At 55.2% G+C, this 22940-nt stretch overlaps 1 protein-coding gene, 1 long non-coding RNA gene and 1 other non-coding gene across 5 annotated transcripts; 2 read left to right on the forward strand and 1 right to left on the reverse strand.

Moving 5' to 3' along the window:
- Window positions 1-1570: 1570 nt before the first annotated feature.
- Window positions 1571-19514, reverse strand: Traf7 (TNF receptor associated factor 7). 3 transcript variants are annotated; one of them, XM_027940517.2, is made up of 21 exons: window positions 19398-19514; window positions 12337-12455; window positions 12045-12102; window positions 9985-10076; window positions 7795-7911; window positions 7100-7192; window positions 6857-6890; window positions 5783-5966; window positions 5538-5672; window positions 4782-4999; window positions 4625-4698; window positions 4388-4436; window positions 4181-4308; window positions 3976-4058; window positions 3287-3326; window positions 3061-3177; window positions 2855-2977; window positions 2540-2617; window positions 2308-2439; window positions 2103-2222; window positions 1571-1942 (listed from the first exon to the last, which is right to left on the reverse strand). In XM_027940517.2, exons 2-21 carry the CDS (start codon window positions 12415-12417, stop codon window positions 1928-1930), a joined length of 1971 nt encoding a protein of 656 aa, XP_027796318.1. In that variant the 5' UTR covers window positions 12418-12455; window positions 19398-19514; the 3' UTR covers window positions 1571-1927. The 3 variants fall into 3 exon arrangements, with proteins under 3 accessions (XP_027796318.1, XP_027796317.1, XP_027796316.1); XM_027940516.2 differs by having other exon boundaries at window positions 2540-2659; window positions 5544-5672; window positions 19398-19513; XM_027940515.2 differs by having other exon boundaries at window positions 2540-2659; window positions 19398-19512.
- A 417-nt stretch (window positions 19515-19931) lies between these two features.
- On the forward strand, window positions 19932-20827 carry LOC114096873 (uncharacterized). The gene is made up of 2 exons (XR_003583513.2): window positions 19932-20061; window positions 20410-20827. It is a non-coding gene; the product is annotated as an uncharacterized lncRNA (long non-coding RNA).
- LOC114097132 (small nucleolar RNA SNORD60) lies at window positions 20219-20301 on the forward strand. The gene has a single exon (XR_003583545.1). It is a non-coding gene; the product is annotated as a small nucleolar RNA SNORD60 (small nucleolar RNA).
- Window positions 20828-22940: the final 2113 nt, after the last annotated feature.

Raw genomic sequence — 22940 nt, forward strand, 5'->3', positions numbered from 1 at the left:
CCCCGCACAAGCACAACTCCCGCCCCTGGCCCGGGCCTAGCCTGCCTAGAGGGCCGCCCGGCCAGGGGGCCCCAAGGGCTCTGGGCAGACGCGCCGCCCCGCGATGCCCGTCCCTATCTGCTGCTCCCTGTGCAATAACTGCTGGGCCCTGCTGCCCGCGCCAGCCCAGGCCGGTCCCCGTGGGTGCGGGTGAAGAGCAGCCTCTCCCTTGCTCAAGAGGAAAAGGGAGGGGACAGCCGCTGTGGCCCCCTCCCCAATCTATGGCACAGCACAGGCCCTTGCCCAGCACAGAACTGCCCTTTGGGGGACCTCTGCCAGCCTCTCGGGGCAGCACAAGGGGCAGGGGGCCAAGGTTGGGCCCCAGCATATAAGCTATCAAGAGTATTAATTTATTGGGAATGAGCTGAAGCAGATTTCCCCAGAGAAACAAAAAGGTATAACTTTAACAAATATATATTTAAAAAAAGAAAAAAATATTATTGATTCTATAGAAAACCATTTACCAACTGGAAGGACACCGGAATCCAGTTCAAGACAAAAGCTGTCAGGGACCCAGGCCACCCTGTGTCCTTCCCTTCCTTCGCCTGGGAGTGGCCACGGCCCTGACCACTAGCGCACACAGGAGGCTAAGTCCAGGGAGGTTGGGGTTTGGCCCAGGTCTCTTCTGCCCTTCTCTATTGTGACTTCTCTGCGTCTGAAGAACTTGAAGGATGTGCCTTGCTCGCTGATAGTCTGTGTCCTCCATGCCACTGAGACCGTGGGGAGGGCTCCCTCTTGGCTGAGGCCACGTCCTGGGGGTGCTGCTGTGTGGGTGTGCTGTGTGTGCAGCATGGTGAATGGGGCATGTCAGCTGTGCATCAGCAGCGTGGGTGCAGGAGTCTCACAGGCTGCGGGCAGAGGTGGATGAGGGTGCACCACACCCTCCCTCCCCAGGGCCCTGCACTGGCACCAGTCCACCACACTGTTCCCACAGATGCTCTGCTCATGGTCCAAGGCTGTGTTGTGTGGTCATTCTCACCCTCTCTCTTTTCCTCTCCTTTCCTCCCCCCCAAAAAGTACTGACTGGTCTCCTCTATTGTGTTTGCTGATCCACAAGTGTTGGACACAACTTTGCCATTTCTTTAAAACAAACAAACAAAAAGAATTAAACCTGAAAACCAGCGACTGTGGTGCCGGCTGGTGGAGGGGGCTACTAAGTGGGTGTCCAGGCATCAGGCCCCTTCCAACTTTCACACCTGAAGCTTCCCCCTAAGTGGATGTGCTCCCCCCTGGCTTCTCCTTGGTGGGCAACCCAGACTGGGGCTCCAGCAAGTGGGGAGGGATGATTGGGCAGGGAGCTGCTGTCAGCTGTCAATAAACAGCAGAAAACAGAGCTGCCTGGCTCACTCTTTGAGGGTATGTGTGTTGGGAAAAGTGGGGTGTGGAGGCTGGGAACCAAAGGGTGGTGAGCCTCTCCTGCAGGGAGGAAAGGTCCCCCCAACCTCTTTCCCTCAATGCTGTTTTCTGTAAATACCAATGTCCTCAGGGCCATGTGTAACCCCTGGCCCCAGGATGTGTCCCCACTCATGGCCACAGTCTGTGCAGCTTTTATTTCAATCAGGAAGTAATCAAATAAATCTATATACAGTCTAAAAACAGTAGAAAAGGTAAGTAAAAAGGCCCATAGTCCAGTTGGGGTGGGGACAAAGGGTCGGCTGGGCAAGCGTCGTACCTGGCACCCAGAGAAGAGCCTGGGCGTTGCCCTAACCGCAATGAGACAGGGCCGAGTTGAGTAGAGGGAGGTTCACGGAGTGAGGGCAGGGAGGGCACTGCCTGGCCACATGACTCTGTCTGCTCCTACAGGGCAGGAAGAAGCTCCAAGGCCACCCCGTGTTGCCAGCTTGGCTCAGACAGGCCCACAGGGAGTAAAGGCCTGGCCTGAATTCTGTTAGCATGTCCAAACCTGCAAAGAAAGGTCTGTTTAAGGTGCTGCTGTGGCCCAAGGACACTTGTCAGTCACACCTGCCCTACACTGGCACATACCGGGGGCCACTAGCTCCTCATCCTCTCTGTCCCTCCATTCTGTGCAGCCCCTTTGAATAGTCTGAATCATAGACACTGACCTTCACGGTGCTATCCACAGCTCCTGAGAAGAGCCGGCCCCGGGACACAGCCAGTGCAGTCACACTACCCTGGTGGCGCAGTAGGGTCTGGGTGCAGATCATGTTATCCATACTCCAGACCTGGGGGGCACAGGGGATGTGAGGGCCAACCCAAGCCCAGACATCTTCCCTCTGCACCTCCTGTTGCTACTGGGCCAGGATGTACCCTGAGGGACCGGTCGTAGGACGCACTGAAGACTTTGGTCTGGTCTGGTGTCGAGATGACTGCCAAGGCATAGACGGTTCCCACATGGCCTGTTAGGGTCCGCACCTGCTCCTTGGACTCGATGTCCCATACCTGAAGGGGGGTATGGGACAGGCACAGGTGGTCAGAGAGATCCAGAATGAGGAGAAGATGGGCCCTGAGTCAAACCTGCCCCTGGGTACTCAGCCCTTACATGGATGAGGTTCTCATAGGTGCCACAGACAATGTGGTGATTCGTCACAGCGATGGAGTAGACACTGCCACCAGATGTCTGTAGGACATGGATGCAGTCGAGGGTCCGGATGTCCCAGATCTATGGGCAATTGTCCCCACTTGGTCCAGGCCAGGAGCCTCACCCCCAAGGTCTCTGAAGCTCAGATACTAAGGCAGCCTGCCCACCCACCCAGGGTGTGTACAACTGTAGGGGCAGGATAGAGGGAATGCTCAGGGATGGCCTTACAAGTATAGCAGAGGGCAAGGCTTGCCAACAGGGGGTAGCCTGGCACACCTTGATTGTCTGGTAGGAGCCACTGTACAAGTAGCTCTGGGCTGCCACCAGGGCCCGCACCCAGTGGTTGAGGCCTGTGAGCTCCTTCTTCAACTTTAGTTCAGTACCCACGATGTCCCAGACCTGTGGGGATGGCTGTGAGCATAGGCTGGGTCAGTGCCCAGTGCCCTGATGCTGCGCATGTGCATGCACACTCTTGCCTGTACCTTAATGGCCTTCAGGGAGCCACTGAAGAGCATGTTGTGAGAGGACACAAGTGTGCACACAGGGTTGTCATGGGCCCGGATGGTGTTCACCTTCTGCAGGTTCTGGATGTCCCACACCTAAGGTGGTGAAGGCAAGCCTTAGGACAGTCCTACTGCGTGAAGCCTGGGCAGTAAGGTGGGAGCTGGGTCTCCTCTCCCCATGCCTCCCCCCACTGGCCCCACTCACAATGATAGTGCAATCTGCAGAGCCACTATAGAGCTTGCACCTGGGGAAGCAGAGCCAACAGGTGAGGGAGAGGGAAGGTGCCATCCTTTCTGACAATGCCCTGGCTAGGGCCAAGTGAACCAGCATCTTGGCCTGGTGCCAGAGCCTCTGCTGTTTCTGAACCACATCCAGTGTGTGTGGGAACCTTGGAAGTGGCAGCCTAGTCCCTGGTGCCTGCCTGGCAAGCATCTGATAGCCGAGCTGGGCAAGAGTCACCAGCCCCACTGCCAGGAAAACTGCTACAGCTAGTGACTGAGCACCGCTGCCTCTTGATACATACTCACACACATTAAGGCCCACACATGGCCTCCCAACATGAGACCAGAAGTCAGGTCCAGAGAAAAGGCCCTCCCCCAGGGAAAAGGAGGTGGCCAGGAGATGCTCCATATCAGGGCCCTGGCTTGCTAGTGATGCTGATCTCCTGCCTCTGCCCTCTAGGTCTGGCCACCAGGGCTAGGGTCAGGATCTGTTGGGAGGCCAGTATGCTAACACACAACTCTGGAGACAGAACCACCACCCAGGGATCCAGCACCACTCAGGGCTGAGGGTGCCCTAAGGTGGAACAGACACAGCCACACAGGCTGAGCTCATAGCCCATGGGGCCACAGCAGTGCCTCTTGGTCAGTGGGCACACACGTGCCTGGACTCACCCCTGGATGCAGAGAGCTAGCACAATGCCGTCATGGCCCTCTAGTGTCTTCTGGCATTTGTAGGTGGTACAGGTGTCCCATACCTGTAGAGACGGGGTCAGAGTAGATCCAAGCAGAGTCAGCCCAGTGCCATGGGGCAGGATGGCAGGATAAAGAAGCCAGCCATCCGGGGCAGAAGGCCCTGCCTGGGCAGGAACCCACCCACCTTGATGGTCTTGTCAGAGGAACCACTGAAGAGCAGGTCACCCATGGAATAGACACAGAGACACCAGACAGGGCCCTGGTGGCCTACAAAGGTCCCTTTGCACTTGAAGATCTGCTGAGGGTCGTAGGCTGCAGATGCAAGAAGCTGGTGAGGGACCCATGGGGGTCCAGGGAATAGTGTGTGGAAGCAGTGGGGGGCCATACTCACATCCTAGGATGCCCATGTTCAGCCTTGCGTTGATGTGGGACAGCTCATCCTACAAGGCCAAGAACAGAAGGGTGCAGCCATGGAGCCCCCCAGGCCTGGGCTGAGCAAGGGTGGCAGCAGCCCTCACCCAAATAGACTTCTAACTCCAACTAATTGAAACAAAGGCCAATGGGGGAGGCCTGCCTGCTGGGGCCCACCTTCCTGCATCTCACCCACCTGCATGCCCAGCCCACTCACATTCAACATGGATGCATCCCTCCGGAACTCCATGAGGTCCTCGCTGAGTTTGCTCTGATTTTCGTCCAGGACATCTGCACAGCAGGAGAGAGGGTGTCACTGGCATCAAGAGCAGTGGCTGTACCCTGTACCCTGTACCCTGTGGGTTGGCCCTCACCAAACTTGAGCTCGAGGCTCTTCTCTAGCTGGTCAATCTTCTCAGAGAGCTTGCCCAGCATGGAGCGCAGGAAGGCTATCTCCTGGTCCTTTTGTGCCAGGGCCACATGCATCTCATGGAAGCGGTCATCTGTCTGCTGCAAGAACTCCTTCAGGCCCTCAAACCTGCATGTCTCTAGATGTGTCTCATATGTGTCCTGATTCCCGATGAAGGTGCACCTGGGGGAACAGGACAGCTGCCCAATTGCCTGCCTGCGAGGACCCCTTCCCTGGCTTCTCTGACCCCAAGAATCCCTTAAGAATCCTCCCCTGCTGTAGCCAACACACACCAGATTCAGCTGCCCTCCCACCTGCCTGACCTCCAGCACCCAGCAAGCTACTTCCTGAGAGAAATCCAATCATGCACCCTCAAAGCTCTTCAAAGTTTCCTCTCTCCCTGAAAATAAAACCCACAGTGCTTATTGGTTTCCCTGCCCTGAAGAGCTGGGCTTCTCTGCCTCTTCTCTCACCCCACCTCTCTCTCTAGTGGCAACTCTAGTCATCTGCTCAAATCTACTCCTGGGTGCTCCTTCCCTGACACTCCAGCTCCTCGACCCATCCAGTCCCCTCTGAGTTCCAATGGGAACTCAGTCCCTCCAAGGCAGCTGGACCTCGGCTATGATGACAGTCATCAATGTCCTCGGGACCAGCACACAGGGGCTCTCAGCTGAGGTGTGCTGAGGAGGAATGGGACCCCTACCTGTGCCCCCCCACTCACCCGTACTTGGAGTGAGGACACTTGATGTGCTCGCATTCTTTGAGGTGGGCTTCCAGGTTCATCTTGAGGAGGGGTGGGCAGCTAGGATTGTTGGGGCAGCGCACAGGCCTGTAGTCACAGCTGCCCTCGTGATCCCTGTACAAGAGTAGATCATGGGGCATGTGGGAGGTTAAGCTAGCCAGAGCCACATGGAGCCCCCAGAAACAAAGGTGCTCAGAACTCTCTGGGGGCTGGTGGCTACTTACTTTCGGGCACTAAGCTTGATGGTGAAGGGGCACCCCCGGGGGTCCACCTCGAAGACACTGGGCTTCCCTGCACCCACCACACGGCAGCCGTGCCTGCAGTGGATGAAGAGCTCCCCAATTTGTTCGGCCACTGCGATGTTGTTCACCACCACTGTCAGCTTGGCATTGTCCACGGGACACTTCTCTGGGGGAGGAGGGCATGCTGTTCCCATAGCCTGCCCAGCAACCCCATCCCTGGTAGCTCTGCCCAGTGCAAGCTGAATCCCACTGAGGCAGGAGAGCAAAGTGGAAGGACCAGGTATGCGTGAGCCCACTAAGTGCATGATCCACCCATCTATGACCTACTGAGGTGCCTGGCACAGGAACAGGTGAAGGGCTGGGCCACCCAGAATGACAAGCAGGTAGTGACAGGCGTCTCTCAGATAACCCAATAAAGTTTTTTTTTTTTTTCTTCTTTGATGGTGAGGGGGATTGGGGATTGAACTCCGGGGCACTTGACTAGTAAGCCACATCCTTGGCCGTATTTTATATATTCTTTTTTACTCGCTTTTGCCGAGTCTGGCTGTGAACTTGCAATCCTCCTGCCTCGGCCTCCTGAGCTGCTGGGATTACAGGTGTGAGCCACCACGCCCGATAAAGTCTTAAGCAAGGGCAAGGGGCCGAGGGCAAGGAGCGAGAGACAAGGCATGAGGAAGAAACCAGTCTGGGTGGCAACAGTATGGGAACAGCCACTAAGGGGGTAGGAAAAGGTGCTGGTGGGGACAGAGGTCCCCATTAGAGTACAGGTGCTGAATCTGGGAGGCCCCACCCCATACCCACTACATTGAGGTCTGAATCTGGAGACACTGGGAATTCTGGGTCCCACTGCTCCTCTAACGGAGCTCCTGAGCTTGGGCCTTAGTGCCCGCAGCACCACTACAGCCCTTGCAGAGGACACGCATGCCTGGACTGTGGGAAAGATCAGTGCGAAGCCAATAGCCTCTGCTGAGTGGCCTGGGCCACAGATAAGATGAAGGCTCCCCTCCCCTGCTGGGGGATGAGGTGGCTGGGTCTGGACAGGAGGGAAGAACCTACCTGACTTCAAGGCGCATCTTCTACAGAACGTGTGCTGTGGAAATAAAGGACAGATTTGGGGGATGGCTGAGGTCTTCTTCACCCCAAGTCAAAGCCAGTAGCAGCCAGGGTTCATCCCACTCCTTGCCCTGCACCATAGAAGGCACCTACTAGGCAGCCAGATCAGGCCTGTAATCCAAGCCAGGGCTCACAGGAAGGGGCAAGCAGCCGGAATAGGGAGGGAGGGTCCATAGGCAGCCTCACCCCACAGGTGGTGATCACAGGGTCCTTGAATACACCACAGCAGAGTTGGCAGCACAACTTCACCGAAGGCTGCTCAGCAAATACCAGTGGTTCCTGAACCGAGTGGGCAAAAGGTAGAAGGGGAGGTGGGCTGGGGTGCTGACAGGGGCCAAGGGAGCCCCCCTCAGTCTCACCACCCAGGCTGACTGGCCCACCCCTGCCAAGTCCCAAGCTGCTCTCTGGGGCTGGAGGCATCTCAGCTGGGATGTCTTTAGACAGGCTGCTGAGGCCTGGGAGGGCCTTAGGAGAACCAAGGAGGGAAAGCAGGGGGTGAGGCCCCCAAAGGCAGGGCTCAAGCAGCAGGCGGGGGCCATGTCCAGCAGTGCAGACAGTGTCCACACACACTGTCTGGGCCAGTTCTTGCCTGACCCTTTTCCTAGGATGAAGACCAAAAAGGGCCCCCACCTGGCTCCACCTGAGCCCCACATTCCCATTGCCCTTCCCTGGGCAACCCTGAGATGGGAGTAGAAAATCCACATCTCCAACCTGGCCCTTCAAGTTCTGACACGGACCAGAGAGGACCAGAACTCCTGAGCAGACCTGATTCACTCTCTCACTAGGAGCTAGGCTTGTGTGGCCTGAGGGAAAAGAACCCCATGGCCCCAGAGCACAGTGACAGTTCTGAAGACCCTCTACACTGAGCCCACTGCACCTACCGGCTCCTCTTCTTCCTCAGGCAGTGAGAATGTGGAGCGCAAGGACATGCTGGACTCAGAATGCAGGGAGCGGACGGAGATGGCCGAGTCAGAGCGACGAGGGGTGCTGATGGGGGGCTGCACGGAGAGAAGCAGCTCATCAGGGGCTCCATACAAGGTCTGTGCAGTGGGGAAATGGGGCCCAGCACTGCAGAGACTGGAAGGGAGCAGTGTCCCTGGGATACCTGTGAACTAGCAGGTACTTTTGTGGGGGTGGCCACAAGCAGTACATGGGGAGCCAGTGCAGCCTCTGGTCCCCAGCCTGCCTGCTTAATCAGCGGCCTCGGTCCCTGGTGCTGGGCTGCCCACTTAGGACTGCCAACTTTCTTTGTGTAAATGGACAGACTTCCTGCTATTCAATTCTACGAGGACACACTCGGGCTGCTTCCTGCTTCCTGCGAGGGAATGTAGGCTGCAGAGGGGGTGCTTCCAATAGCCAATCCTGGGGCAGAAGAGAGCCCCTGGATTATTGGATGGAAGGCTGGCCTGGGAGTGGCTGCTGGGCTCCAGGTGCCCACTAGGCTCAGCAGCCTGCCTAGTGTCCTGCCTAGGGGACTCTAGCTCAGCCTGGAATGTTTGCAGAGAAGGCAGGGATAGGTCCCCAGCAAGTCCTGCCTGAGTCTCCTGAGAGAAGGAGGAGACCAGGGCCTCCCTCAGATGCCTGTCTGCCTGAGCCTGCACAATGAGGGATTGAGGGGGTTTAGTAGAAGGGGACAGGCACTGTTCCTTCTTCCTTTCTGGGCCTCGGCCTGGAAACTTTCAGAAGTTTCCCAGAGCTGATGCTCTCTTAAGCCCTTCCTTCTGGGGTGACAGAAGCTTGCAGTCTCATTCCTTGAGTCACTACCTTCAGGAAGCAGCACATGCACACTGCAGGTCAAAGTCCTCCAGGCCTGGGCCTAGCTGCCTCTCTGCAAAGCCTCTGTCCAGCATGGAGGTGGACAAGTTGATCATTTCCCTGCCAGCCTGGGTGTGAAACCCCATGGTACACAGGCATAGCCAGTCCCAGGGCCAGACATCCCCAAGCGGGTGGCAGTGAAAGCAGAACCAGAAGGGAGCAGCCATAGAGCTCCACTCTCCCCTGCCTACCATTGGTGGACTTCTCTCAGGACCCAAATCTCCTGGGTAGGCTGGGGGCTGCCTACAGGCCCAGAGCAAACACAGAAGGTGCTCACATTTCTTTAAGGCTACTATAATCCACTGGATGCTCTGTAATTATCTGAAACCAGAGAAACAGTGAATCTACTTCCTCCAAGGCCCAGGCTGGCTGGTCAGAGGTCATAAATGAAGACAGAGGCAGGCAGAGGCCCAAGTGTGCCTATTCAATCGATTAGAATTTTCTCTATTAACAAGGAAAACAAATCCTGGCCTCTCAGAATGGGGAGAAGCCTTCGGTCCTGAGAAGGCCTGGCTGAGCTGGGAGAACCAGCCAAAGGCCATCAGCAAAGCTGCTGTGCCAGCAAGGCAAGGTAAAGCAGAGAGCAGGCCCAGAGGAAGGCCAGTTTGCTGCCCAGTACTGTCGGGGTTGGCCTCTGTTCTCTGGAAGGCCCAGAGCCCAGAAACGAGCACCAATGACCTAACTGACAGGGAATGGCCAGCATGACCCTGGCTACCGTGCTGGACAACAGCCCCTAGCCCAAGTGTCCTAAACTCCTCCCTCCCTCACATGGCCAGGAACAGGGCTCTCTAGCACCCCTGCACTCATCTGGGGCCTCAGAGGCCCCCTGCTTCTGTTGACCCCACAGCTTAGGTCCATGTACCTTTCCTCACCTGCTCTCTCTCTCCCCAGTAGGGACCCCTCTCTCAATTCCCTGCCTACCCAGCAACCCACTCTCTCTACCCAGCAAGAGCACAGGCTTCAGGAACATGGATTTTACCTGGTCATTCTCCAGACTGAACCTTCTGTGGATCCCATCTCACTTGAGACAGAGCCTAATGTGTCTTGTCCTGGCCCTCAGGTGCCACACCCTCCAGCCCAGTCCCTCAAATTGGCTGTTCCTGCCACCACCATCTGGTCAATGGGGCCTCCTTTTTGTCCTAGGGACTTGCTAAGTGTGCTCAGGGTGTCTACACATTTTTCGCTCTGCCCTAGTGTCAGCACTTCTTGGGCCCTGGGCCCCAGGAAAGAGAGTCTGAAGGAGGGTGGGGACCTACCATGCTGTCCTCCTCATCCCGTGGGGAGTAGGCGAGGGTGCTGGAAGAGGAAGGTGTTCTGCGGTGCTGCTTGTAAGTACTGGTCCCATCGGCTGCCAAGAAAAGAGGGAAGGGGCCCAGAGCTATGGAGGTAGGCTGCTGCAGGAAGGCCTGACCATGCTGTGCTGGACCTGACTGGCAGAGCCTGTGCAGCATGTGGGTCCCTGGGGGCTGTTTCTAGCTCTTGGCCTTCTCCAGGTACAAGAGGGTGCAGTAACAGGGTGGGTAGCTGGAGTTGCCCCCCAATATCAAACCATGCCGGGAACATGGCTGTGGAACTCACCCTGCCCATGGACAGCCCCAGAACTGAGTCTGGACACTCCTGGCCCCAGCCCAGCCTACCCTTGGAAGGGGCCTTCTTTTAGAGCCTCCACAAGGTCCCATCAACCCAGCCTGACCTGGGCTACTCCATGCCCCGCTGAAGTGCATAGCCAGTACCAAGTGATTACACCTAAGGTCACTGGCAGGAGTGTTTGAACTTCAAGGTAACTGCCAGCTGAATTGTCTGACAGCCTTGGTTCACAGGAAACATGCACAGACAGGCCAAGGGCATGTAGTAGGGCCAAGACAGCATGCTGATGGTCTGGGTCCTCCCACCCCTCTTCCTGGCACAGTAAGAACTAGGAAGCAGCCCCAGCCATTTTAACTTCCCCAGTGAAGGTGCTCAGCACCCTCCCTCCTCCTGCCCATATCATCCCTGCTATGCCTGAGCAAGAAAGCTGGACTGCCCTGAGAAGCAGGGCTGGGAAAGGCCACCTCATGGGCCCCACACTCTCTTCACTGGATGCACTGGAGTGGCTCCTATCAGCCTCAGGCCCAGCCAGGTCCAGATAGCACAACAACCAGCCCCAAGGCCTCAGGACAAGATCCGGCCTTCAACTGCCTGCCTTGTGATTGGGCCTCTGTTTCCCTATCTGTCACAAGAGTGGCCAGATAAGGCAACTACTATTGCTTTACTGATGAGCTCCAACACACCCTTGCTACTAAGGACAAGGGTGCAATAGCCCATGTTCCCCTCTGTTCCCAAAACTTTTGACAGCTGTAACAGGCACTGTGCACTCTCCAAAGGTAGATGAGCAATCTCTTGGGTGGGTGATTAGGAGTGATGTTTTCTTTTTTCCTTAGAAAAAAAGTCACATGAGCCAGGTGTAGTGGCATATACTGTAACCCCAGAGGCTTGGTAGGCTGAGGCAGGAGGATTGTGAGTTCAAAGTCAGCCTCAGCAACTTAGCAAGACCCTAAACAACTCAGTGAGACCCTGTCTCTAAATAAAACACAAAAAGGACTGGGGATGTAACTCAGTGGTTGAGTGCCCCTGGGTTTAATCCCCAGTACCAAAAAACAAAAAACAAAAACAAACCCAGCCACATGACAAGAAAAGCAGCCTTTTCAGAGCCCCTAAGGGTCACCCAGTAGCAGGAGGAGCTGGCATGAGAAGGCGCATCAGGTCTATCCAGGGGAGACCTTGGGAAGGCAATTAAAAAACAATTGGCTGGCACAAACCTAAAAGCACAGCACCAGAAAGGCAAGAGAACACACTCCTGCCCAAAGTCCTGGACCTGAGAAAAGGGCACTGGCCCCACACCTTTAGGAAGGACACTATATCTGCAGTGTCCTACAACCGCAGACCACAGTGCTGGGGTTAAGGGTCATGGATCACGACCAAGAAAGGATCCACGACACTCATGACCTGCTGGAGGCTAGGAGACGGGCTGAGGATGAGCCAGCCCCAAGTAAGGTTGAGAAGGATTGGGTGGGCCGGTGGTGCCGCCAGCGAAGTCAGAAGAGCCCTCCTGGGAGTGGTGCTAGGAAGAAAGGGAAGGACAATGCCAGGGGACGGGAGAAAAGGATGCACAGCAAAGGCTGAGGTGTTGGAGCAGGATGGCCTGGCTTCCGCCTAGCCAGGAGACATGGCAAGCAACAGAGGCCGGAAGCTGCTGGTGCCTTCTCCAGGACCAGTGCCTGCCTCACTAGGAAGGCTGGCCTGGCAGGGGCCAGATTCCTCCTACTCACAGGCTCACCTTTCGTGATGGTGGTGACTGCTGAGAAGGCGGGTCCAAAGGTTGTTTCCATTCTGGTCTAGGAGAAAAGGAGGAGCCTTGGCCTTGTCCCCGGAGAGAATGTGGACATGCACTAACACACTTACCCGCAGACGGGTGTACTTATGTAGGGATACCCAACACCATGCTTGGGAGGTATCCCTGCTTGCAGGCCTGCTGAGCAGGGGTTACTCTGGAAGCTCCGCAGTCAGTGCCAATGACTGGAGCATGGGTATACGAAGAGGGCAGACCCTCACCCTTGGGCGCCCCTTACCCCGGTGCTGAGGTCTGGGGAGGGAAGGTTGGCAGGACCCCCAGAGAAGCGGTTGTAGCGGGCGCTCTGGCCTGAGCTCATGCTCTAGAGAGGCATCCAGGGTCCTTGGGCAGCGTTCCCTGTGGATGGAACACAGATAAAGGACTGAAAAGTGGGGGCCTAGTCCCTGGCCATCTGCCAAGCTGCCCCCGCATGATGGGCCTGCCCTAGCCGGTACACCACAGGACACACTGTGGCATGTTCCTCTCTAACACCAATTTTCTGGCAAGAGCCCTTCTGCCCCCTCCTGTCCCAGCCTTGTGACTGGGCCTCTGTTTCCCTATCTGTCACTCTTGTGACAGATAGGGAAACAGAGCTGCAGGGAGGCGGGCCCTCAATTTTACCAGTCCTCAAAGCCTAGCCCTCCTAAAAGCCCACAAAGCTCTGCTCCAGAGGTAGGGAGTCCTCCAACTGTGCTGTCACAGCTGGTCACTTCTAGACAGGTTGCTCTGCAGGCTGAATGTCCCTGGTTCCAAGTCTGAAGCTCAGTGGGCATTCTCTACCAGCCCACTGGGCTTTGTCCAGGGTGTGACACACATTAGACCTAGTCCACAGGGACCAGGGCAAGAAGAATGTTGTTTCCTACCATGGCAGGTTCTGTCAGGACCTGGCCAGACAGCAAGGACTCTGGGAGAAACCATGGGGTGAAATAACTGGAGTCCAACTTTGCCCACACACGATCACATGAAGAAAAGTCACAGAAGAGAGTGGAGCCTCAGCTCTTGACCTCAGGTCACCTACACCCCTGACTGTGCCACTCAGGGCTCAAATGCTGGGGAGGCAGGGAGAAGGTATGTGGGAAGCATAGGAGGTCCACCAATGACAGAGCCTGGGGTGGGCCTGAGTGATCTTACCCCTCAGCAGGCCAGACCTACAGAGAAGAAGGAAGATTAGAGAAAAAAGAAAACACAGACAATAGGTCATACTCAGGACAGGTCCTGGCAACAGAGCAATCTCAGGCTGAGACAAACCCTACCTTGTGGCAGCCCAGCCACATCCCTGCAGGGGCACAAGCAATGCCAGAGGACGCACCCTCCCAAGCGGTCACTCTTAGGACTAGCAGCCTAGAAGTTAGGAGCCTATAAGGGTGGTGCTAGGATGGCACCATGTCCTGCCATGGAGCAGCAGCTGTGGTTAGAGCCACAAAGCTCCAGCAGATCTCCCCATAGGGAAGAAGGCTACACACCAGGACCGCATCATGAGGCACACATGTGCTCAATGACTTCAAAACCAGCTTTCTACTTGGGGGCATGACAGCAGAATGCCCACCTCAGGGTCCAGAGCAGCAACCGGTTCCTGAGAAACTACTCCCAGCCCCACACCCAGGAGGTGGGAGAAATAGTTTCTGCCCCATGCTATGATAATATAGCACATGGGCAGCCTCGCTGCTTCCAGCACCTTGCTTCCCTCCTCCCACTCCAGTCACCTGCCAGCACATATCCTTGGCTCCATAGCATCCATCTCCTCCCTCCCACTGCACCAGCCCCATTACCCAGCAAAAGCTACCCCACCCAATACCCCCAGACCCAACTGAAACTCCAGGGCTTGGCTGTGTGCCTCAAACTAGGCTCTCTGGGGAAGGGCAACTGAGCTCAAAGGAGGTGTCCCTGGGGCAAAGATGTGAATATGGCTTGTTCTGCCCCAACATGTGTCTGCTCCTAGCCCCCAGCACCGCTGCTGGCTTCCTTGCTAATCAGGAAGGCCCAGGACAGCTGGCCAGGGGTTCAGCTTGCTACCTAGCCATCCTGAACCCAGGGCCTGGAGGACTCACATTAAGGTGGCTCACAGGCAGCATTAGGAGACACTGACCTGGATTTCACAAACCCATCTTGCTCTCTCACTGATAGCTTCCAGGGCCACAAGGCCAGCTGCAAGCTCCAGCAGCCGGACCCCAGCAGGTACTCCCCCAGGTTCACAGAGAGGCTGCCTACCCAGGAGGACTACCCAACACCCCACCCGTTGTTCCAGGCTGGGAGAGCAGGGACTGGCTTCTCCTCACTCTGAGGTGAGGTAAACAGAAAGGCACGCAGGGCAACATGCAAATCAGCCGGAAAGTCCCAAAGGCCAATAGCGGCCAAGGCTACAGCACGACACAGCGGTGGTGGGGGAACTTACAGGACTGGCCCAGAAGCCACGCTGAGCAGGAAAGGAGGGAGGCAGACTGCTGGGCCTGGGAAGTTGTTTCCCAGACCACAAGGGCCCAGCCCCAACCAGGGATTGGGGGTAGGCAGGACCCGGGCTGGAGTCCAGCACCCCCATCTGTGTGCCCTGCCTGGAAGGCAGCAATCCATCATCAGCATCTCCAAATTGAGCAAGATGCTGAGGCCTCCCCTTAGCCCAGTCCCCCCAGGGACTGAATTTTGCAATAACTGTCTTCCCCGGAGTCCCGGGCCCAGGCTCCAGACAGCAGAGAGGCTCTGCAGGACAAACCCCTGGGAAGCAGATGCTGAGCAGCTCAGCACCCAGCTGGCTGGCAGCACAGGGAAGCTGTGTCCTGGGTATGCCCTGGCCCTCCAGAGTGGGGGTGGGGTGCCTTTTCCTCACTGCTGAGGTTCTTGGTGGGCAGGAAGTTGTCATCCAGAGTAAGAATTTGCCAGCGGTTCTCTGCCTCCTGGAAGCCTGGCCACCCTGGTCCTCCAGTTCCCAGTGCTGGGAAGTGGGAAACAGCTGTCCTCAGGACTGGTCCCTCTTCCAAACTAGGAAAAACCTTAGTGAGTGGGCTAAAAAAGGCTTTCCCCATCAGTTCCCTGCCCCTCCTTTTCAAGTCCAAGGATCATCTGTCTGTCTGTCAGCAGGGAACAGAACAGGTATTCTTTTCTTTCTTCTTTTTTGGTGGTACTAAGGATTGAACCCTTGAACCCAAGGGTGCTCTACCACTGAGTTATATTTCCACTCCTTTCCATTTTTATTTTGAGACAAGGTCTCACTAAATTGCCCAGGTTAGACTTGAACTTGTGATTCTCCTTTCTCAGCCTCCTGAGTTACAGGGATTAGAGGTGTGCACCACAGCACCTAGCAGGATTCTATCTTTTAAAGAGGAAAGACCCCAGAAGAAATGGTGCTGTCTACCTTGGCTGTCACCAGTTGGTAAATGTGACCCAAGTGTACTCAGGGTTCTGAGGCAGGGTGGGGTAGGTATGTGCAAACAGGGCAGAGCAGTCTCTCTTCCCCTAGTCTCTGCTCCACCAAATCCTCTACCTGGGGCAACCTCACTTGAGTTTGGGGTAGAGGCCCAGAGATTTTTGCCCATTCATTTCCACATCCAAGGGAGTTCTTCAGATCCTGGGAGTACTCCCTGGCCAATAAGACCTTCCTCTCTGCACACATGGAATGCAGCAACCCCTCTTCTAGAAACCCTGATCAGGAGGGTAAGGCCCTTTCCTTTTGCCCCCAGGAGGGAGTGCTTGGAGCCCGACAGCACAGGATCTGCTAGGTATCATGCTTGGGGGTTGGGGGAGTAAGAGACAGATCTCTAATCCTTTTCCTTTGGGACAAACCCTGAGGAGATCTGGGTCAGGCTTGGCCAGGATCCTTGCCTATTTGGACTCTATGGCTGGCAGCAGGGGGAGTGGACAGCCCAGGTGGGCCCTGTTGGAGAGAGGGGCAATGGAGGGAGTCTACAGATCCAACTCCCTACTAAGGCCAAGCCCACACTTAAGGCACTCCTCCTGCATCCTCAAGGGATTGGGGTAGGGGTGGCCCTATCCATTGAATAACATGTGCTAAGCCCTGAAGGAAGCAGGCACACCCTGAGAGTCCTCTTAGGCTTATAACCACCTTGAGAAGAGCCTAGGATGTGTCCACAGGCCTTAGCAAGCCTGAGCTGTGGGTGGCCAACTGGCTGGACAGTAGCCAAAGTTCCAAGCATGGCTCTTTGAATCATGGAGCCAGCCTAGGGGACCCACAAACCATCCCACAAGCTGACCAACCCCTGGGTCAGCCCTTGCCTCAGCTCTCCTGGCCCAAGCCCAGGTCCAGCTGCCAAACCCTATAGAAACAGTCCTGGTTGCCATAGCAAAGCCACATGCACTTCCCTGTCTCTTCTCCCAATGTCCCCTTAGCACATCTTTTCCATCCCAGACAGGCAGGGTGTAATGTCCAGAATCTCTGCAGCATCCCTGTTTTGCCTGCTTCAGGCCTGAGGATCCCCTCAGAACCTCTGTAGGCCCTGCGCAGAGGCCCATTTGGCCTCTCTCCCCTCCTAGCCCTTGTCCTCACCTTGCCTTTTTCTGTTTCCTGCACTCACAGACCCAACTATGTGGAAGCCCGGTAAACAGCCTTCCCTTCCCAGGGCTCTACACCCTTGTACCTTACACCCAGCTTCCAGGCCTGTCCTGCCCAAGCTAACCCCTCCAGCATCCATGGCTCCCTCTGCTAGAGGAAGAGAAGGGCCCTGCTCAGTCACCAGGCTCCAACCCCACTGCAGTAGGAATGGGCTTTGCTGTCCCACCTGCCCCTGGCCTCAAACTGCCATCCTTTCTTTCCCAGATCTCTTGATTGTCTATGGTGTGGCGACTGGTCACCCCTTAGTCTTGGATTTCTGCAAGGCTGCCCCTTCTGCCTGGGTGCTCCTGGGGACAGATTCACCTCCACTCTATATCCTTCTGTCTAGGACTCTGAAGCACCAGGTCCCCGTATCATCAGCACCAGCCCCTGGTGGCCTTTTCCTTCCTCATCTGCTTACTTGGCAGCATGTTCCTCCAAGGGCAGCACCGTCTATCCTGGGACTGTCATACTAGGGACACAGAGGTCTCTGTCAAAGGGCAAGGGGTAGGTGGATCCCCCTCCAAGGGTCCTTCCTAACTGAGCCCTCCAGAGGGCTGATGAAGAGTTAGATGCCCACGTCCTGATAAGGTAAGGCCTGTGAGCAACTTGGTTCAGAGAAAAATAAGTCCAGCTGATATCTCATGGGATTGGGTACATGTGTTCCTATGGACCCCTGAAGGTGTCCATCACAGATATGATGAGTGACAGAGTTGTCAAGTCCACAGACTCAGACATATCTGGGTTAAAGGGCACCCCTGACTCTAACAGATATGTGACTGGGTGAGCATCTTGCCCTTTACTCTGTCTATAAGACAGAGTAAAGATGTACCCACACCTAAAAGGAGCCTAAGAGTTAACAATATGATTAAGAATGAAGGCTCTGCTAACAGTGGTTCCTTTCTGAGAGCTGTGAAAAATGAAGGCTGGCCCATGGACCCAGCCAGCAGCCAGTCATGCCAAGGCTGACCCAAGCCCTGTTCCTTCTGCTTTCTCCATGACTGCCAGCAAACCTCGGAGCCCCAAAGCAGCTTTGAGGCAGCCAAGCAGAGCCAGAGTGGCTAAATCAGAGTCCAGGCTGCCTGCATCTTCTGACCAGCAAAGCCCTTCAGCTGCATCTTCTTTCCATTTCCTGCACCAGGTATATTTTTCATCCAGCCAGCTGGTTGAGGCTCACACCCACTGGGTGCTGGAGAGCAGAGACATGTTGATGGCTTTACGTAAGTCCGACCCTTCAGGAGCTGGAAGTCTACTAGTCTCCATTCAGTCTGCCAAAGGCACTTCTCAGTGGGTACTGAAGACCCCATCTTCATTCATTTCCAAATCCCTTGACATAGTGCCACAGGGAGTTATTTCAAGGAAACTTTCAGGTTGGGGCACCACCCTGGCTGCTTCTTTCTGGACTGTCTCCTCCTCAGCCAAACTACACATATCCCTACTCCCCCTGTGGCAGCTTCTAGCTCCCTGAGACTGCAGCAAATAGGTACAGAAACCTCAGGAATCAGAGACTGGGGTTCCATGGAGAAAAGTGAATTCCCAGAGAGGCCAAGCAGGGATTTATAGCAGAAGGTGTGCCTAACACAAATCCTCAGAAAAGGGACTGGGGAAGGGAAAGGCCTAAAGGGAAGAAGTAAAGGAGCCCATAAGCCTGTTGAAGGCAAAGGGTGAGTATCCTAAAGGAGAGGAGGGGTGTGAAGGGTGCTGACATGAGGGTGCAGATGGGCTGGGCAGATGGAACCCCTAAGCATGTGAGTCTTAGGAGTAGGGTAGAATTTCACCTGACTCAGTCCCAGCTGACCACCTTGGCCTTGCTCAAGACAAGGAGGCTTGGGCAATTAGACTCCAAAGAGGACTAGGAGACATTGGCCCAGCCTCTTCATTCTCTTCTGTCCCCACTGAATTCCCAAATCCACCTTCACATACAATCAGGAGACTCCCAGACTTACACCTGATCCATCTCCTGAGTTTCACGTCCTCCCCAGTTAGCTTGTAAGCCGAATAAAATTCCCACCCTGCACTGTGAAGCTGTCCTGCCTCCTCCACCTCACCTTTCCACCAAGCCCATTCTCACTCTGGGTCTTTGCACGCCTTGCTCCCTATGCTTGGAATGCTCCTCCAGCAATGTCCCAGGACTGGCTGCTTCTTCACCTGATCTTTGGTCAACTGTACAGCACTCATCCCCATTCAGGAGCCCTCAGTACTCATTTTCTCAGCGTCCTGTTTCTGTCATGATATATCACGACTCCTCATGTTTTTGTGTACTGTCAATCCTTCCCTCCTCTCCACACCAGGAGTTGTGCCAGATGGGTTGCAACCCAGGAGACATTTGCCAACGTCTGGAGACATTTCTGTTGTCACGGGGGCTGGGGATTACTGGCTTCCAGTAAGAAGCCAGGGATGTTGTTCCACATCCTACAACGCACTGGACAGTCCCTCCAAGCAAAGAACGATTCAGCCCGAATTGTTAATAGTACGGAGGGCGGGGAACCCTGCACCAGAAGAGCTAATGAGACTGGGATCCCGTCCTCCGCTGTCTCCCAGACGCCTACAACAGTGACTGGTGCCCAGATGAAGCTCAATGAGTACAAGAAGAGAAGAACCAGGGAATGCAGGACCGCACCGACCGGCGGCCCAGCGGCTAGGCAGACCGCCGCACCGACGCGGAGACCCCGGCCCGTGTAGGCCCCGCCCCCCAGGCCGGGCCCCCTCTGGACCGCGCGGCCCCTCGGCGCTAGCCCCGCCGCGGCACTGACACTCACCCGCCCGCGGCTGCCCGGGAGCGGCAGCGCCATCCGCTCGCTTCATCGTGCCCCCGCGGCCACCGGCCGGGAAAGGGACAGGAGGCTCGATCCGGAAGCGCTCGGGCGCTGGGCCCGCCGGGACTTGTAGTTCGCCAGATCTCGGCTGGCTCATGCGCGGCGCTTCAGAAACTACGACTTCCGGCGGCTTTTGAATCGCTCTATGTGCAGACCAATATCTGATTGGCTCTCTGCACCCGTCACTCACAGTTAGGCTCAATGGCCTTCGCCAAAGGGAGGAACTCGCCGGACGTTGGTGGTGTAGGCCTGTAGTCCAGGAACTCGGGAGGTTGAGGCGGGAGGATCGAGTTCAAGACCAGCCGGAGTAAGAGAGCAAGACGACGTCGTCTCAAAAAAGAAGCAAATAAAAAGGTGGAGCTTCGGTTCTCACCCCGAGAGACCGCCCCGCAAAGAAATGCTATGGCATAATTAGTGAAAACATGGCATGATTGGCGGAGGCGCAACCTACCGCAGGTGAGGGAAGGCGGGAACTTCCGCCGGGTTGCCCAACCACAGAGGTGGGGCAGTTTCTATAAAAGCTTGTGCCTCTCGCGCCAGCGTCCTTTTGGGGACTAGTTCGAGGTTGGAGAATTTAGCCGCTCAGATTGGGTTTGTCATTGTACGGGTAAGAGGTGGGCCCTGCGTGGGATTTGGGGGGTTCGCTCCGGGTCCTGCCGCGGTCTGGGCTCCACCTTGGCCCTTAGCCTTTCTTTCTGAATCTCCATACCTTCAGCTTCCTGCAGGTGACAAAGGACCGAGCCTAGTTTTTTCGATTAAGCTCAAGCCTGTGATGAACTGCTTTAATTTCTGACACCTCGTATGAAAACTGCATGTGCAGTCTGATTATGTTGCAAGACTGAGGCTTGGGTGCGCCCTTTGTCAGGGAGGGACTGGGAATGAGAATGAGTCTTGGCCGAAATGAGGAAGAGGGGCTTTTGTCTACATTCAATTTTGCACGCTGTTTAACTTTCAGGGCGGTGGTGAGCTGGTTGCAGACGTTGAACCGCAGTCCAGAGGCCCAGCAGGCGAGAGAGCCTGGTGGTAAGATGGGCATCCTTCTGTGTAACTGAACTAGTTAACAATAAAATAAAGTTAGTGAGTCCTATACTCTAAGCTCCATTATTTTTGTTGGGAGTCCCCTAAGAGTTCCCCAGGCTCTTAACATGGCGGGGGGCAATGTGTCATTTTGAAAATTCCCCAGTTGGTCCGCCCTTCTTCCATGCTCAGCTCCTGCTCCACATGGACCCCATGCTGAGTGAATGTACGTGTACCATATTGTTGACCTGACCTTTATTATGACTGGCCTCAGGGGCTTCCTGCTTTGAGACAACTGGCTTTCATTTTCTATATAAGCCAGTACCAGCCTACAATAAATGCACTTTTTACCACAACTGTCCATGTGTATGTGTCACTGTCACTCTCCGGCGCCGAACCTTGGCTTTTCATTGGTGCCCAAACCGGGAGGGGAAACTCCTCACTTTCTGAGGACCCCCCTCTTCCCCCTCTCCCAAAGTTTGCCATCCTCCTCCACGTTTTTGAGAGCTGCTATAGCCCACCCAACACTGGCTCTCCAGTAGGTGCTTCTTCTTCCTGATCAACAACCGGTGAGTTTCCCCCTTTGGGAATCCATCTCCAAATGGCTGTACACAAAGGCCTTGACTGTGAACGTCCAGCAAGGCCTTTGATTCTTGGTTTGGATGAGAGAACGCACCCCACCATGGCTTTCACAGTCCTAGTGGACTCTCTGGATACCCACCTCATGATTGAGAAGCCATAAGGGGCAGAAGAATAGGCACTCTCTGACTCACTCTCTCTCTCTGTCCCCCAAATTCTTCTGAGAAAGTCCTGGCGCCAGGAAGCCCATGACTCCCGGCCTTCCTAGGCCCGCTGGCTGGGCTCTTGGGTGACAACTCATTTGCCCTCCTGGCTCCGACTTCCTGAGTTTCTTTGGTTGGATTCTCCCTTCGGAGACGCCTATGAGAGACTCGACCAAAATCTGTTCCAGTCCGGGCCATTCACTCCTTCTTTTCCTATAAAGAGTCATTATGGGAGCCTCTTCTTCCCTAGCTGCTGATTCCCCTCTAAAATGTCTTCTGGCTAACCTTAGCCGGCTGTCCCTCACCCCAGACATAAAACCCAAACTTCTCACTAAATTCTGTACACAAAATTGGCCATGTTATCAACTAGATAACTAAAATCGATATCCCCCAGAGGGGTCCCTAGACTCTCCTCTTGATCCGCGGATGACCTCCCCCTTATGCCCCAGCCAGTTCCCCAGGAAGTTCCAACAACAGCCTCTCTCCAGCAGGCCCTTTTAGCCACCCCCCCAACTCAATCCAGCTCTGCTGCACCGCAAACCATGGCCCCTCTATGAGAGGTTGCTGGACCTGAAGGTATCATCAGAGTGCACATCCCCTTCTCGGTGACGGCTCTAATGCAACTTGAAAAGAGGCTAGGCTCCTTTTCCACTATTCCTACCACCTATATCAAAGAGTTCCAATGGGTCCTCCAAGCTTATAGCCTTACCCACCATGATATATATATATATATATGCTCTTGGCTAACACCCTTCTTCCAGAGAAGCGTACTTGAGTTTGCGAACTCACTAGAGCTCATGCAGGTCCACAGGGTTGATCAGACACAATCCCTGGGTCCCTTAGCAGCTCCAGAACAGGACCCTAACACCTAAGCTGGAATTCGGAACAGGGACTGCCTTTCTGCATGCATTATTGCTGGACTTAAAAAGGCAGCAAGGAAGGCAGTCAATTTCCAAAAACTACAGGAGATCATTCAAAAACCTGAAGAGACCCCATCGGAATTCTTAGATTGGCTTACTAAAGCCCTTCAATAATATACTAACCTAGATCCTGAAACTCCAGATGGACGTCATGTTCTCATGACATTTTCTCTCCCAAAGTTACCCCGACATCAGGGCTAAACTTAAAAAACTAGAACAGGGCCCTGCTACCCCTCAATGGAGATACTAGCTGTAGCCTTCAAGGTTTTTCATAACCTAGATGAGGAAATCGGAGCGACGCCGTCATAGGGCAGAGCAAACTAAATTTCAAATGCTTGCCCAAACTCTACCAGGTAATAAAAGCTGCCCCAGGTGCCTGTTTCAAATGCGGCAAAGAAGGACACTGGGCAAGAGCCTGCCCCGCCCCATGTGCTCCACGGACTCCCTGCTCTAAATGCCAACAGCTGGGTCACTGGAGCTCTGTCCTAGGTCCCACAGGGGAACTATGGCCAAAGAGTCTTCCAACCTCTTGGGCATTATGTCCGAAGATTGACAGAGCCTTGGGTCCTTGTCCCCGGCCTTAAAGATCAACAGGCAAGAACCTAGGGTGCAAATTCAGGTGGACGGTCATAAAATTGATTTCCTCCTTGATACCGGGACTACATTCTCTGTGTTAACCCAGTTCTGGGGACAGACAGTGCCATCCACTTCTATTGTCGGGGTAGGAGGGAACACTATCCCAAAAGAACTCCCTTATTTGCTCCATA

The sequence above is a fragment of the Marmota flaviventris genome, chromosome 19 (genome assembly GCF_047511675.1).
Source record: "Marmota flaviventris isolate mMarFla1 chromosome 19, mMarFla1.hap1, whole genome shotgun sequence".
Taxonomy (NCBI): domain Eukaryota; kingdom Metazoa; phylum Chordata; class Mammalia; order Rodentia; family Sciuridae; genus Marmota; species Marmota flaviventris.

Bases quoted from the DNA above. Each gene is read 5' to 3' on its own strand.
- Traf7 (XM_027940515.2), bottom strand. From the start codon at position 12,417: ATGAGCTCAGGCCAGAGCGCCCGCTACAACCGCTTCTCTGGGGGTCCT. The intron at 12,103-12,336 runs GTAAGGGGCGCC...CTTTTCTCCTAG, and splicing joins CCCCAGACCTCAGCACCGGG to ACCAGAATGGAAACAACCTT. The intron at 4,059-4,180 runs GTGGGTGGGTTC...CCGTCTCTACAG, and splicing joins CCTCTGACAAGACCATCAAG to GTATGGGACACCTGTACCAC.